Source organism: Euleptes europaea, chromosome 6 (genome assembly GCF_029931775.1).
Source record: "Euleptes europaea isolate rEulEur1 chromosome 6, rEulEur1.hap1, whole genome shotgun sequence".
Taxonomy (NCBI): Eukaryota; Metazoa; Chordata; class Lepidosauria; order Squamata; family Sphaerodactylidae; genus Euleptes; species Euleptes europaea.
This window is the reverse complement of record NC_079317.1, coordinates 17,408,317-17,423,852: the sequence shown is the minus strand read 5'-3', so window position 1 is coordinate 17,423,852 and position 15,536 is coordinate 17,408,317. Positions and strand designations below refer to the sequence as shown.

Here is a 15,536-nt window from a genome sequence, read left to right as displayed (position 1 = left end):
ACTGTAAGCTGGTTTGATTCTTCTTTAAGTGGTAGAGAAAGTCGGCATATAAAAACCAACTCTTCTTCTTCTTGTGAGGTGGGTTAGGCTGACAGTGTAGCTGGTTTCACGTTCACCCAGTAACTTCATGGCAGTGTGGGTGTTTGAACTCGGCTCTCCCAGATCCTTGTCTGATGTGCTAAGCAATACCCTACACTGCTTCTAATCTTTGTAGTGTACTTTGGGATTTATTGAAAAAGTATACGATTGAGTTAAGATGGCAGCTGATCGAATCATCACACTATTCAGCATCATGTGCTTCCCAGGATCTTCTATTCCATCAATCCCTTGCTTGGTATTTAGAGTCTAAATCTAAACAGCATTGGCATCTCTGCACACAACACATCTTTACTTCCCCAGGGCAAGCTTCTTTTTTATTCTCAGGACTCTTGTTGATTTAAACTGGAGGGCCAGCTGAATACATACTATCCTCCCTGAATCAGCCTTGTGCAATCTTGGGACCCACCAACCTGAATGCAGCACACCAGCCACGTATTATGGCTGCTGGAAACTTGACCGTTTTTGCTGTGGCTTGTAGTCCTAGGCAGGCCGTCAGCATGAGCCATTTTAAACCCTCTTAAGAACATAAGAAAAGTCATGTGGATCAGACCAAGGCCCATCAAGTCCAGCTGTTTGTTCACACAGTGGCCAACCAGGTGCCTCTAAGAAGCCCACAAACAGGACTACTGCAGCATCGTTATCCTGCCTGTGTTCCACAGCACCTAATAAAATAGGCATGCTCCTCTGATCCTGGAGAGAACAGCTATGCATCATGACTAGTATCCATTTTTACTAGTAGCCATGAATATCCATCTCCTCCATGAACATGTCCACTCCCCTCTTAAAGCCTTCCAAGTTGGCAGCCATCAACACATCCTGGGGCAGGGAGTTCCACAATTTAACTATGCATATCCTCAGTAGGCTTTCATGCCCGGCAGGCGAGCTACACTTGGCTTGGTGTATCACAGGTCACACAAAGTTGATGAATACATTTCACAAAGCCCAGTCTGTTTGATATGGCAGTTCCAGCTGCCAAAGACACCCCAAGTCTCTATTAGCTTCTTGAATGTTGAGAATCATGGATGTTCTCAACATTTTTTAAGCTTTATAAAGTTGTTGGAGCTACTAGAATACTTCACAGGGCCAAACTAGATGAGACGGCATCCTTGTGGTTTCCATGGGGACACCTGCACCATTTTAAAGGGATTGGGCTGTGAGGGCCCAGTACTGATGAGACCCACAGAGGGGCGGGCTAAGGTACTCTTCTCCCCTCAAAAAACGGCTGCACACACCCCTCCCCCTATGCCTGTTTTGCCATTTGAAAAGGCACAGGTGAGGAAAACAAGAGTGCTCAGGTGTAGGCCTGACTAGGATGAGGTCCTTGTGGCATTTTTAAATGACTTTAAAATGGCAGCAGTGTTCCCACGGTGACCACAAGAATGCTGCCATGTCTACTTTGGCCCTCAGGCTGTTGGAATGACTACACTATAGGCCAAGAGTAGGCAACCTTTTTTGGCTTGAGAGCACAAAAGACCCTTCACTGTCTGCCTGTGACGTTGGCGTGCTGGCATATCAAAATGAGAAGAGATACGAGTGCTGTCGGGTACCTCAGTGGCTCATCTTAGGGGGGAACTGACCCTGCTGGCTGAGGTGGTGTTTGGATGTCATGCCAGGGTGTTGCCTCAGGGAGATCCTGCAGTTTACCTCAGGGAGAGTCTGTAATTTATTTATAATTGTGTTGATCCACTTAGTGTAACAAAACACCCCAAACAAAACACCCAAAACAATGTACAATGCTGGTCTATTTTAGTGTTTCAGGCAATTCAGAGAATGAGGCAATAACATGATCTCTGGGCCTGAATTCAGCCTCATATAGGTAGATTCCTTGGAGAAGCTAGGAGAGCAGAGCCCCCCTCAAACAGTAGTTTAATTCTCCCTAAATCGTAACAGTAGGCAAGTTGCAATGCCCCCTCCCCCAGTAATAATGCTTATTGCGGTCAATAAAACTTTGGTCTCCTCTCAGTACCAAGATGGGGGTAAGCACTGATCTCATTTAGTTCAGCTGGAGTCGGGCTGGGATGCAAAAGACAATCAAGACACTTCCCTTAAATCTCGACAAACTGTGTTTTACAAGTACGGTTGTCATCTGATCAGCACTGAAGGCATCTGTTTGTTGCCCAAGGCCATGATGAAAATGCATCAGTTGCTGGAAGGCCATAGCTAACTCTCAGAGGGGAAATGTGTGTCATTGAATGTGGAACAACTAATGTCACTTGGGGAGAGGAGAAACAGACATTTTGGTCGGTTGACTTTAATCTTTTGTCTTCTCGTCATGTTTCCGAGCTTTATCTGCTTGTCATTAGGACTAGAAACTTTTATAAAATGAGAAAGCAGGAGTTGTGTGGGTTTGAGTGCAGTCAGTGGTAGCTACTATCTGAAGAAAGGAAAGGTATGTTTTTATAAATAAACAAAAATAATCTCAAGGGACCCTTGAGTGGCAGATGTGGTATTCCTCAAATTTTGAATATCTATAGAAATTAATATCAACCTGTCTATCTGTCCCGTTGCTGTTTCACCCTTCTTCCAAGGAATTCAGGACAGTGAACAGGGTACACCCCTCCTCTATTTGCCCTTGACAGCAACCCTGTGAGGTAGTTTAGGATGACAGAGAGACTGGCCCCTGGTCACCCTGCGAGCTTCCTGGCGGAATGGGGATTTGAACCTGGGACGTAAATAAATAAACACATAATTGTGTGGTCTGACCTAGCTAGGTGGGAAGAGGTGATGTAGATATAGTCTCAGGCTGTTTGAGGTCATGCTGTTTGGCTTAAATTTATGCATCAAGCCTTTTATTGGCAAAACCCCATCTCAGTGCTGAATTCTGGAATTATGTTTTCCTTCTGTGCCTTTTTTTTGCATTCCTTCTTGATAGAACCTCTTCATTATTTTTGCAGTTAAAACACATACACACACACACACACACACACACACACACAAAACCCTGCTTAAATGACAGATGGATAAATTCATTTGATATACCTAATGAAGTTCTGCTGAGGTAAACTTCCACTTTGGGAGTATAGTGTGACATTGAGTAGTAATTAAACATAAATTTAATATAGTTTAAATTCAGTTAAAATTGTCTCCCTGCCAACTCTACAACCCGGGAAGCTGAGGTGTGTAGCAATAATGCTTTTTCTAGAGCCTCTCACATAGCAGCTCCCTGAATGCCAGCAAATCCTGTCTCCCTGTATAACCCAGGATAGGTTTTGCATCATCCACTTTCTCCCTCTAGTCCCAAGATTAGCTTTCGTACGTCAGGCCTTTTCGACAGGGTACAGAAACCACAGTTGCACCACAGCAAGATGAGTCCAGAGTTTCAGATAAGCAAAGAAATGCTAAGCTCTTCAAATTTGTCCTGCCGTGAGGGGCTGTAAGGAGTCTTTCTGGAGCTCAGATGTGGCAAACCAAACTCCCCATGTGAACAGAGTCACATCTGTAGGGGCATCCCAAAGGGAAATTCAGATCCCCGAACCTGATTTTTGTCTCTAGATAGGTTGGTTCCTGATGTGCCCGAAGGCAAGGTGGGCAGGGGGAATTTTATCCTCGTGGGTGTGGGGAGCAGAATCCTCCTGTCGGCATGAGAAAGAAACTTTACCCCCATCAGGGCATGGGAACAGGGTCTCAAAGATTGCATGTGCGTAAAGTGCCATCAAATTGCAGTTGATGTATGGTGACCCCAGCAAAGGGGCTTTGAAAGCAAGCGAGAAGCAGAGGTGATTTGCCATTGCCTTCCCCTGTAGAGGTCTCATAAGAACATAAGAAAAGCCATGCTGGATCAGACCAAGGCCCATCAAGTCCAGCTGAAGGTTGGCCCCATTGGCACTTGTTCTTTCTCCTTCCATGTACCACCATCCTTTATACAACATGGAGAATCTCTGAGCAAGGAAAACATGGTCACAACCAGACCTAATTTTCTTCATTATCCAAGAATCTGTTCACACAGTGGCCAACCAGGTGCCTCCAGGAAGCCCACAAACAAGACGACTGCAGCAGCATTGTCTTCTCTGTGTTCCAAAGCACCTAATATAATAGGCATGTTCCTCTGATCCTGGAGAGAATAGGTATGTTGTCGAAGGCTTTCACGGTCAGAGTTCATCGGTTCTTGTAGGTTATCTGGGCTGTGTGACCGTGGTCTTGATATTTTCTTTCCTGACGTTTCGCCAGCAGCTGTGGCAGGCATCTTCAGAGGAGTAACACTGAAGGAGAGTTACTCCTCTGAAGATGCCTGCCACAGCTGCTGGCGAAACGTCAGGAAAGAAAATATCAAGACCACGGTCACACAGCCCGGATAACCTACAAGAACCGAAAAATAGGTATGCATCATGACTAGTATACATTTTGACTAATAGCCATGGATACTCCTCCATGAGCATGTCCACTCCCCTCTTAAAGCCTTCCAAGTTGGCAGCCATCACCACATCCTGGGGCAGGGAGTGCCACAATTTAACTATGCGTTGTGTGAAGAAATACTTCTTTTTTCTGTTTTGAATCTCTCACCCTCCAGCTTCAGCAGTTGACCCTGCGTTCTAGTATTGTGAGAGAGGGAGAAAACCTTCTCCCTGTCCACTCTCTCCACACCATGCATAATTTTATAGACCTCTATCATGTCTCCCCTTAGCCGCCTTCTTTCGAAGCCCTAAGTCTCCCATCCAGGTGCCAATCTTCTGAGATCTCAGCTTCTGAGATCGAATGAGATCAGGCTATACCATGCCACCTTCTTTTCCTCTCAAAGACTAGAGGGGCAACATTTTAGGTACCCTGATGATTCTAGGGACCCATGGTCAGGCCTGGCATCAGCATTCCCCAATGTGGGGCAGCTGCCCAGGGCTTCTGGCAGGGCCTTCTGCTGCCACCTGCCCACTTGGTTGGGAGCTGTCCTGTCACCCACATTCCCGGCTGCATGCACTGCCTGGTGCCATTAGGGGAAGGGCATATGTAAGGGGTGTGAAGCTGGGAATGCAGGCAGTGGGAGGAGTCACAAGTTGACAGGGAGCATCATGGGTGAGTGGTGGGAGAGGGGCAGGCTGGTGGGCGGGGCAGGGGGGCACAGTGGCTGGCAGAGGAAGGGGCCCGGGTACTTACTGGCAGGGCTCATGGAACCAGGCCAGTCATTGATTTATTTTCATGTTTGGGATGAGTGTGGGTAGCGTGAGGGGCACAAAGAGAGAATTGGGGAGTTGCAGTGACTCTTGCGGAGGGGCCGTGGCTCAGTGGTAGATGGTATCACTTTACTCTGCACTGGTTAGACCTCACCTAGAGTACTGTGTTCAGTTTTGGGCACCGCAATTTAAGAAAGATGTAGACAAGCTGGAACGTGTCCAGAGGAGGGCAACAAAGATGGTGAGGGGTCTGGAGACCAATTCCTCTGAGGAAAGGTTGATGGAGCTGAGTATGTTTGGCCTGAAGAGGAGAAGGGTGAGAGGGGATATGATAACCATCTTCAAGTACTTGATGGGCTGTCACATAGAGGAGGGTGCTGAGTTGTTTTCTGTTGCCCCAGAAGGTCGGACCAGAACCAATGGGGTGAAATTAAATAAAAAAAAGGGTTTCCATCTAGATATTAGGAAGAATTTTCTAACAGAAGGGTTCCTCAGTGGAACAGGCTTCCTCGGGAGGTGGTAAGCTCTCCTTGCCTGGAGGTTTTTAAGAAGAGGCTAGATGGCCATTTGTCAGCAATGCTGATTCTATGACCTTAGCAGATCATGAGAGGGAGGGCACCTTGGCTATCTTCTGGGCATGGAGTGTGTGTGTGTGTGTGTGTGTGTGTGTGTGTGGAGGTAATTGTGAATTTCCTGCATTGTGCAGGAGGTCGAACTAGATGACCCTGGTGGTCCCTTCCAACTTTGAGTCTATGATCTGCTTGGCATGCAGAAGGTCCCAGGTTCAATCCCCAGCATCTCCAGTTAAAGGGACTGGGCAAGTAGGTGACGTGAAAGACCCCTGCCTGAGACCCTGGAGAGCTGCTGCCAGTCTGAGTAGACAATACTGACTTCAATGGACCAAGGGTCTGATTCAGTATAAGGCAGCTTCATGTGTTCATTTCTCAGTAGTTATTCAGCTATGGTATGGTGATTTCAGGAGCCTGGTAGGCAGGGACACGAATTGTGTGGCCGTTTCCCTCATGATTGTCACGTGGTTGGTGGTTCCAGTGCTCACGTGCATGTGGCAACGGCATGAAATGGCAAAATGAGGGAAGTTGCAATAAAGTGTTTATGTGAAGGGGGCCGCTTCGTGCTTTATAATCGGTGTGGGAAGGGAAGTTGGAGGGGAGGGCACTGTGTAGAAGCACACAGATGTTTTGAGGCTCCCCAAGCCAATGTCGGTAGTTCAGTAAAAGATGACACCTCTGCTGGCATTAGGAAGACCGCAACTGTCCTGTTCAAACGATAATATGGGATAGGTATGTAATTAGCTAAAGTTCATAATGTCTTTGACAAGGCTTTGGTTATGACAAATGCAGGCACCATAGACTTCAGTTCTGCCTCTCCCCCCCCAAGCCTTTTGATAGCCATTGGCTCCCTGCCGTGCAGGGGAGAACAGGGGATGTAGCCATGCATAGTGAAAGTCAAAGTTAATTTGTATCTGCTGTGCTTTCCAAAAGGAAACAGATGGTTGCGATGTTTGAGTTCAAGTTGTCTTTGCAGCCAAGCAGCGTGCTTTGGATTGCACGCCCTCATTTTTCATACTTTTAACAGAACTAATTTGTGCCGTTTTCTGATACCCACCTTACCCCCAGAATTGCCACAACGCGTTCAGACACTATGCGTTATGTGATAGGCGACCTCCAAAGCAGTATGTGGGTGCATGTGTGCACACACTGTGCTGGGTAATTAATTTTCTCCCCAGTGGGGTCCCAAAGCAGCAGTTTTCCCCCCATTAATTAATTTATTTACAGTCATTTGACTTGCAACTTTAAAAAGATTGCAGTTTTGTTACACTAACCAGAGATTCCCACCCTCCACTGTCTATATAACAAAACTTTGCCACTGTGAAAGAAATACTAACATAGAATCACAGAGTTGGAAGGGACCACCAGGGTCATCTCGTCCAACCCCGGCACAATGCAGGAAATTCACAACTACCTCCCCCCCCCACACCCCCAGTGACCCATACTCCATGCCCAGAAGATGGCCAAGGTGCCCTCCCTCTCATGATCTGCCTAAGGTCATAGAATCAGCATTGCTGACAGATGGCCATCTACCCTCTGCTTAAAAACCTCCAGGCAAGGAGAGCTTACCACCTCCCAAAGAAGCCTGTTCCACTGAGGAACCGCTCTGTTAGAAAATTTTTCCTAATGTTTAGACGGAAACTCTTTTGATTTAACTTCAGCCTGTTGGTTCTGGTTCGACCTTCTGGACATCTTTGTCCTCTAGTAAAAAGTTAACAATAAAATCATCCCAAGTGTCTAAAAACTCCAGTCAACAAATCAGCCTATTTCTGGCATCCCAATAAAATTCACAATAAGATATGGGAAATTGTCTCAATTACATCAGAGTTACAAGGGCCAGTCTGGCCTCCAAAGGCAAATGCTGGAATCTCCCACTATATAGAGCTTTTACAACATCATTCTCCCATCTTCTGTTTTGTCCTCACAACAACCGTGTGAGGTAGGCTAGGCTGAGAGAGAGTGACTGGCCCAAGGCTGCCCAGAGAGCTTCCATGGGATTCAAACCCGGGCCTCCCAGATCCTAGTCTGAAGCTTTAACACTACATTACACTGACTCGTTGTCTGTTATTGGATAGTGGGAACTCTTAACTCTAAGACAGAATGGCTGTAGTTCGGAGATAGTTCGGAGTTACCAAGTTATGAGGAACTGGGTGATTTGGAGACTGGAAACTAGCAAATTGTTTGTAGGCCTTTTCGGAGTAAGTTAGCCAAATGTAAGCATCCTTAACTGACGAATAAAGATGAAGCAGGCAGCCGCTGCAGTATTCATCAGTCTTTGTATCTGAAGTCTTTGGTGGATTCAGTCCAAAATTATCCTGCGAGATTAATCAATGGGTGAGGGGTGTCCATTTTTCCTTCACTGTCATATTTTTCAGGCCGGGTTTCTCTCCCCCTCCCTCTTCTCCCTCTTTAATTAAAAACTTGATGAGCTCAGAGTGCCTCACTTTATCATTTGGTTAGCTCATATTAAAAATTGATATGGGTAAAGGAAGAAATGGAAGATGCCATCCCCTCCGTGGTGTTCGGGTTGCAATCAGTTTTGTTAAAAGCATGGTTTTTGTTTTTGTTTTTTCCAGAAGAGTGGATTATTACTTTCATCTCTTTCCCCCTGCTGTTTTCTGCCCTCTTGGAATCCTTTTCATCTGTTCATCCCACAATTGCTGGGGAAACCCGCTGCTCCATCTTTCGAGTGTTCTCTGGACCCGTGGGAGAAAACTGGTTGGCTCTCCAACTGCTCCCTGAACTATGAGGGAGCCACCAGTATGTTCGACAATCTTTCATCTGAGCCTGAACATTCTTCAAAGCTCAGCCGTGACGCGTATTGATGGGAGTCCTTCTGTTGCAGGCATATTGCCAGGGATCCACAAGTGTTGTCTTAGCTTCCTAGTTGTCTTAGCCCACCAATGTTATCTTAGCTTCCTTAGGTTCCTAGTTGTCTCAGCCCAGAGATGTTTGAGCGAGGTCTTTATAATTTGGCTGAAGTATTGGTGGGAGTCCTTCTGTTGCAGGCATATTCCCAGGGATCCACAAATGTTGTCTTTAGCTTCCTGTGTGTGTGTGTTAAGCGCCGTCAAGTCGCTTCCAACTCATGGCGACCCTATGAATGAAAGTCCTCCAAAATGTCCTATCTTTGACAGCTTCCTAGCCAGTGATTATTTGTAGCAACCCCTAGATCTCTCCTGCACTCTTTTACATTTGTAGATACCACGGCCAACCTCCAGATGGGGCCTGGAGATCTCCCAGAATTACAACTGCTTTCTAGACTACGCAGATGAGTTCCCTTGGAGGAAATGGTTGCTTCGGAGCTCCACTGAGGTCCCTCCCCAAACCCTCTCCTCCCCAGGTTCCCTTCTAAATCTCCTTGAGTTGGCAACCCTATTTGTAGAGGACTTTGGGCCGTCTTCTCGCACGTGTGGGGGTGAGGCTAAGAGTCCATCCTGCTGCTCAGAAGAGACTCTTTTCTCATACAAGTGGACATTGTATTTTCACACCTTTCAAGAACCAACACACTTTTGGTCACTTGAAAAATGCAGTTCCCCTTCCTCTTTTAGGGCAACGTAAACTGGGCCTACATGCACACTATCTGTGTTACCTTGAGCATACAGCCAAGGATTGGAAAGAGGGGGATATCCCCTGCTACACATACAGGATCTGTAGGCCAGAGATGTCTAAAGAAGGCCTGTATAATTTGGCTGAAGTTCAGAGCCCCACCACCTTGACGAAATTTCCCCCTCTTTGCTTCTGTCTTAACAACTCTCTCTGAATTAAACCTGCAGGTTGTCCTTTTACTCCCACAAATTTCCTCTTTTTTTCCTGCTTTGTGGTAAATTAATGCCTGAACCCGTTTAACTACAGTTTACTCTCAAACAACAGCTTGATACTAGGATTTAGAAGCTTGTTTTTAGTCGCTGGCTTGAAACTATGGTTAGCTATGGGCTTCACCAGTTTACATAGCTCGGTAAACCATAACTGCGAGGCTGGATGGTTGGGGAGAGAGGAAAAAATGGGTGAACCTGCTGAGAATTCCTAATCAGGTAGTGGGGTGTTGGGATGATGTAGGGGAGCTGCTGTAGCCCAGTGGTAGAGCATCTGTTTGGAATGCAGAAGGTCCCAGGTTCAGTTCCTGGCATCTCCAGTTTAAAGGATCAGGTAGAAGGTGATGTGAAAGACTTCTGCCTAAGCCTGCCCCCCACCCCAGAGAACCACTGTCAGTCTGAGTAAACAAAGGTGACCAAGATTAAGTCTAAGGCTGCTTCATTTGTTCAGCCATCTCTTTCTACTTATCCCACCGTACGTAACTGGGACTAACTCCCCCTTCCCCACTCCAAGTTTGGATGAAAAATGGGAGAGTGTAAAGTAAATAACTAAAATTAAATAGTGCTGCAGCTATAGCTAATGTGGCTGTTTCATTGGTAGCCATTTCATTCAGCCAAGTTGCGGTGATCACTTAGCTTTCATCCTGTGTAGTCTTAGGATTTGTCTGGGGGAGGTAACCAGTCCCCATAGCTCTGTGCATGTTATCTGTTTAAGGGGCTTAAGGAAATCAATACGGTCTTTCTATAGCCCGCAGCTGTGAAAATGAATTGATAGTGATGGGAGTAGGGTTGCCACCTCTGGTTGGGAACATTCCTGGAGATTTAGAGGTGGAACTTGGGGCTGGCAGGGTTTCGAGAAGGAAGGGACCTTAGCAGGGTATAATGCCATACAGTACACCCTCCAAGGCAGACGTTTTCTGCAGGGGAACTGATATCTGTTATCTGAAGAGCAGTTGTAGTTCTGGGAGATATCCAGGTATCACCTTGGGATTGGCAACCCTAGATGGTGCAGTTGTGCAAATATTTTTGCCGGTCTCTTTGCCTTCTCCCCTGTGTATACTTGGAACTCCTCTTGCTGTGCTTAACAAAGTAGGAGAGTAATATAATTTAGCCTTTCTTTTAAATAGAAGATTTGTGTTATAACTGCAGACAAATCTGACTATTCCTTGGCAGAAATGAATATCCCAGGTTCATGTTCAGAAAACCACATCCCATCCCTTGTCCCTAAAAGACCTCTTTCCGGGCCAGTTTCATATCCGGGCAAAAAAACCTTTATCTTTCTTTATGGCTGTGCTGCATCTAAAACTGGGTGAGCTTTAAGGATTAGACGGCAGTCATCTGACCCCTCGTGTTTTGTTTTAAATTAGTTTCTGCTTTTTCCCCTCTGGCTGACACGTAGGAAATTGCATATCAAACTTAAAACTTCACTCTTCTATTCTCTTTCTCTCACTTACTCTCTCTCTTTCTCTCTCTCCCACCCACACACTCAACAAGCTGGATTTCCTTTTTGTTTCTGGTACAGAATTAAACTGACACTCCGTGTCCTGGCGTTGGGAAGCTGGGTTTTGCAAAATCATTAGGCAGCTTTGAATTACACGGAAAGCTCTGAGTTTTTCAGCACTGGTGCCCGAGTAGGGTGCTCTTTTCTTCTTCTTTTTTCCTAATTGGGGGAGCTTTCCAACAGTGTTTCTCAAACCTTTTGCGTTTGTTTTGCCCTTCCAAGCTTCTACTGCCTTCTGGGACTCCCCGATCCATCAACAGCCATCTGTTCCACAAGCAAAATGCACCGAGATCCTAGTGTGCTGTTCGTACACACACACAGCCCACTGCTGCGCTCTGGTATTATTAGAAGACCGATAGAACAGGATGTATGACCTCCCTCTTAAACCCACGAACAGGAAAACCTAAGAGCAAAACAGCATCTCTTTCTGGACACCTCCCCCCTCACACACACAGATTGCATTGGGATGGTGAACAGTGGGTGCAGTCCCATCCACAAATCCAGTGTAGATTGCCTGAATGCCCATTGCTGGGGGTGGGGAGGCTTTCAGTCCATCTCATATTTGACTAGTGGGCGAAGAAGACACCCACCTTCCTTAGGATCGTATCCCTTTCCCTAGGTACTCATGATCTCAGAGGGGATGTCATTCCCCAGAGTTTGAAAACTACCCAGCATGGTGTAGTGGTTAAGAGCGGTGGTTTGGAGAGGAGGACTTTGATCTGGAGAACCGGGTTTGATTCCCCACTCCTCCACGTGAGCGGCAGAGGCAAATCTGCTGAACCGGGTTGGTTTCCCCACTCCTACAGATGAATCCAGCTGGGTGACCTTGAGCTAGTCACAGCTCTCAGCCTTACCTACCTCACAGGGGGTCTGTTGTGGGGAGAGGAAGGGAAGGTGATTGTAAGCCAGTTTGAGTCTCCCTTAAGCGGTAGAGAAAGTCGGCATATGAAAACCAACTCTTCTTCTTAATGCAAAAACAGAATATGCTGGGGGAGCCTCTTTTTAAAATTTATCTTAACCCCAGTGTGAATGTTTCAAAAGCGAGCTGACTTTTTGGATTAGAGATGTTTGGGTCAGGTTTCAGTGGTGCTAGTTCAGATCTGTTGATTTGCATGAAACAGGTTTTGCTTGTGGAGTAGTGTACAAATGAATCCCAAGCAGTCAGCAAGATGGGATCTCCTCCCTCTCTCTCTCTCTCTCTCTCTCTCTCTCTCTCTCTCTCTCTCTCTCCCTCCCTCTCTCTCTCTCTCTCTCTCTCCCTCTCTCCCTCTCTCTCTCTCTCTCTCTCTCTCTCTCCCTCCCTCCCTCTCTCTCTCTCTCTCTCTCTCTCTCTCTCTCTCTCCCTCTCTCCCTCTCTCTCTCTCTCTCTCTCTCTCTCTCCCTCCCTCCCTCTCTCTCTCCCCTCCCTCCCCCTCCCTCCCTCCCTCCCTCCCTCTCCCTCTCTCTCTCCCTCCCTCCCTCTCCCTCAGCCTCAGCTGTGGGAGTAGTATGAGCTACTATTGGCATGTGGGGGCTCGTACATGTAACCCCTGCAACCTGAAACTGGCAGATCCTTTTCAAAGTTGTACATGTGGCTAATTTTAAAATTAGGAGTCTTAGTTGACCGAGCATATGAATTTTTAATTAACCAAAATCTGCAAAAATTTGCATGTGAATAAAACAGAAGTCTTGAAGGGGAGGGGAGAAAGCATAATTCTTTGGGTTTTTTAGATTATGCTTGTGTATGTCTCAGCATCATACCCTAGACTCAGCATCATACCCTACTCAGCTTCTGACCCTAGAAGCTAAAATGACTAAACTGAGGCTATTGTATTTTGGTCACATTATGAGAAGGCGACAGTCACTAGAGAAGACAGTCATGTTAGGAAAAGCTGAGGGCAGCAGGAAAAGAGGAAGACCCAACAAGAGATGGATGGACTCAATAAAGGAAGCCATGGCCCTCAATTTGCAAGACCTAAGCAAGGCTGTCAAAGATAGGACATTTTGGAGGCCATTGATTCATAGGGTCGCCATGAGTCAGAGGCGACTTTACGGCACTTAACACACACACACACACACACACACACGTCTCAGCAAGTTACCCCTTTCATCCTGTGTGCATGCAAAGAGGGAAATCCTCTTCTAAAAATGATTCTGCGTACAGTTATTTTTATAAGTTATTATTATTATTTTAAAAAAACCCAATGTATTAATTAATTGGCGTGGGGGGAAACTGCCATTTTAGTCCTGCAAGAATTTTTTACTGGCTATCAATACGACCGATTAATTGCAGGAAGTTTTCTTCCGCTACACGCAACGCAACACCCGGGCTTATGTGTGGTAGGTTTCTGTTTTGCAGGCACCGCCAGCCGAAACCATCCCTCAGGTAAAGAAGGAAAAGCACAGTAGCCAGGCTGCGAAGAATAGAGCCAAGAGGAAACCTCCCAAAGGCATGTTCCTATCTCAAGAGGACGTGGAGGCGGTTTCTGCCAATGCAACAGCTGCCACCACCTTGCTGAGACAACTGGATATGGAATTGGTCTCCATCAAGCGACAGGTATGAGTATTTTCCTGTGACAAAGTGAGGCTTATTTTTAATCATCCAATACATTAAAAAAAAAAGAGAGAATGAGAGAGGAACTGCCATCGGTCTCAATTTTGTGGCTCCCTGGGGGATTTATAGTTGGACGAGATGTTTTGCATCAGGATGAGACTTGATTAAGAAGCTGTCAACTGAGCAGCGTGTGCTGGAACAGAATTATTTTTCAGCTTGGCTTTCTATTTACAGTGCAGAAGGGAACAGAGCGGGGCTCGCCAGATTCCTGTCTCTTTCCCCAAGATGCTACTGTGGGCTGCCATAAATTAGAGCCTACAAGCTATGTACTTTGGACTGAGTTTGCCTCTTTTTTGTTTTGTTTTTGGAGGGCATTCATATCAGGCAATTATTTTGCATTGGTGTTTGGTCAGTGTCCCCATCCCACCCCAGACTTGTGCAGCAGACTTCCACGTGGGGGGTATGCCATGGTTTTTGCCATACTGCTCTTGTGCAGCGAAGGGGGATTTCCTCTTCCCCTTCACGTGTCTCGTCAAGGGAATTCTCCAAATGTGGGATTGACTTTCCCAGTGGCAGGCGTGTTGCCAAGGGAGACGTAAGCCCCTCCTAGCATGCCTCGTTGCCCATTGTTTTCCCTCCCAGTTGGTGTTATGAAAAAGGATGCATTTCTTTTCCAGCATTAATCTGGTCATGTTGGTAATTATGTGCACATTTTTTTCTTTTAAACGAATCAGATTATTTCTGTTTTAATTAGAGTGTGTCTCTTTTTGAAGCAGCCTAATAGCCCAGGCTAGCCCGATCTCATTTGCTCAGAAGCAAAGTAGGGTTGGCCACAGTTAGTATTTGGAAACCAGCAAGGAAGGGCTGGGGTTGTTGTACAGAGAAAGGCAAACCACCTCTTGTCTTGAAAACCCATGAAGTGGAACTTCGTGGGGTCACCATGAGTGGATGGCACATTTCACTTAAACCTCTTCTTACAGATATTTTATAGTGTTGCTTCCTTTTCTTTTGAACCAGTTTCTAGATCTGAATAAACTATTCACGCTACTAGTGATACAATTTGAGGATCAATACCAGTGCAGTGTAGTGATTAGTGTGTCAGACTAGTATCTAGGAGATCCAGGTTCAAATCCCTGCTTTGTGGTGAAGCTTGTTGGGTGACCTTGAGCCAGTCACTCTCAGCGTAATGTACCTCAAAGTGTGGGTGTAAAGATAAATCAGAGTACAAGGGAATGATGTATACAATCCTAAGCTCCTTAGAGGAAGGGAACTTCTGCATGCCAAGCAGATGCTCTTCCACTCTGCTTGGCATGCAGAAGGTCCTATCTTTAATCTCCAACACCTCCAGTTAAAAAGATCAGGTAGGAGACCTCAATCTGAATCCCTGGAGAGCCGCTGCCAGTCTGAGTAGACAAGACTGACCTTGATGGACCAGTGTCTGATTCAGTATAAGGCAACTTCATATGTTCAGGTAATAGAATTTAGTCAAAAATTCAATATTAAGGGCTGGTAGTATATACAGAGTGGTAAACTGCAGCTCTGCTCACAACCTGAGTTCAATCCTGACGGAAGTCTGTTTCAGGTAGCTGGCTCAAGGTTGACTCCTTCCATTCTTCCGAGGTCGGTACAATGAGTACCCAATTTGCTGGAGGTAAAGTGTAGATGACTGGGGAAGGCAATGGCAAATCACCCCGTAAACATAGTCTGGCTAGTAAATGTTGGGATGTAATGTCACCCCATGGGTCAGAAATGACTCTGCTTGCAGTACTTACCTTTACCTTTTAGTATAGCAAAAAACATTAAGGAGTCCAGTCTAAGTTGAAGCCAGAGCGGATGCCGTTTCTACTATACTTTCTGGAAACATCATCAGTATTGTATGCTCATTTCATGATATTTGTATGTTAGATTTTGAGTCTG

The 15,536-nt window shown here is 46.1% G+C and overlaps 1 protein-coding gene across 1 annotated transcript in view; it reads left to right on the top strand.

Annotated features, from left to right (window-relative positions):
- The window catches only part of RCOR1 (REST corepressor 1), a 167,437-nt gene that overhangs the window by 140,284 nt on the left and 11,617 nt on the right, over nt 1-15,536 (top strand). The window contains exon 8 of the mRNA XM_056851418.1: nt 13,425-13,622. Coding sequence (XP_056707396.1) covers nt 13,425-13,622 — 198 coding nt within the window. The remainder of the gene's footprint in view (nt 1-13,424; nt 13,623-15,536) is intronic.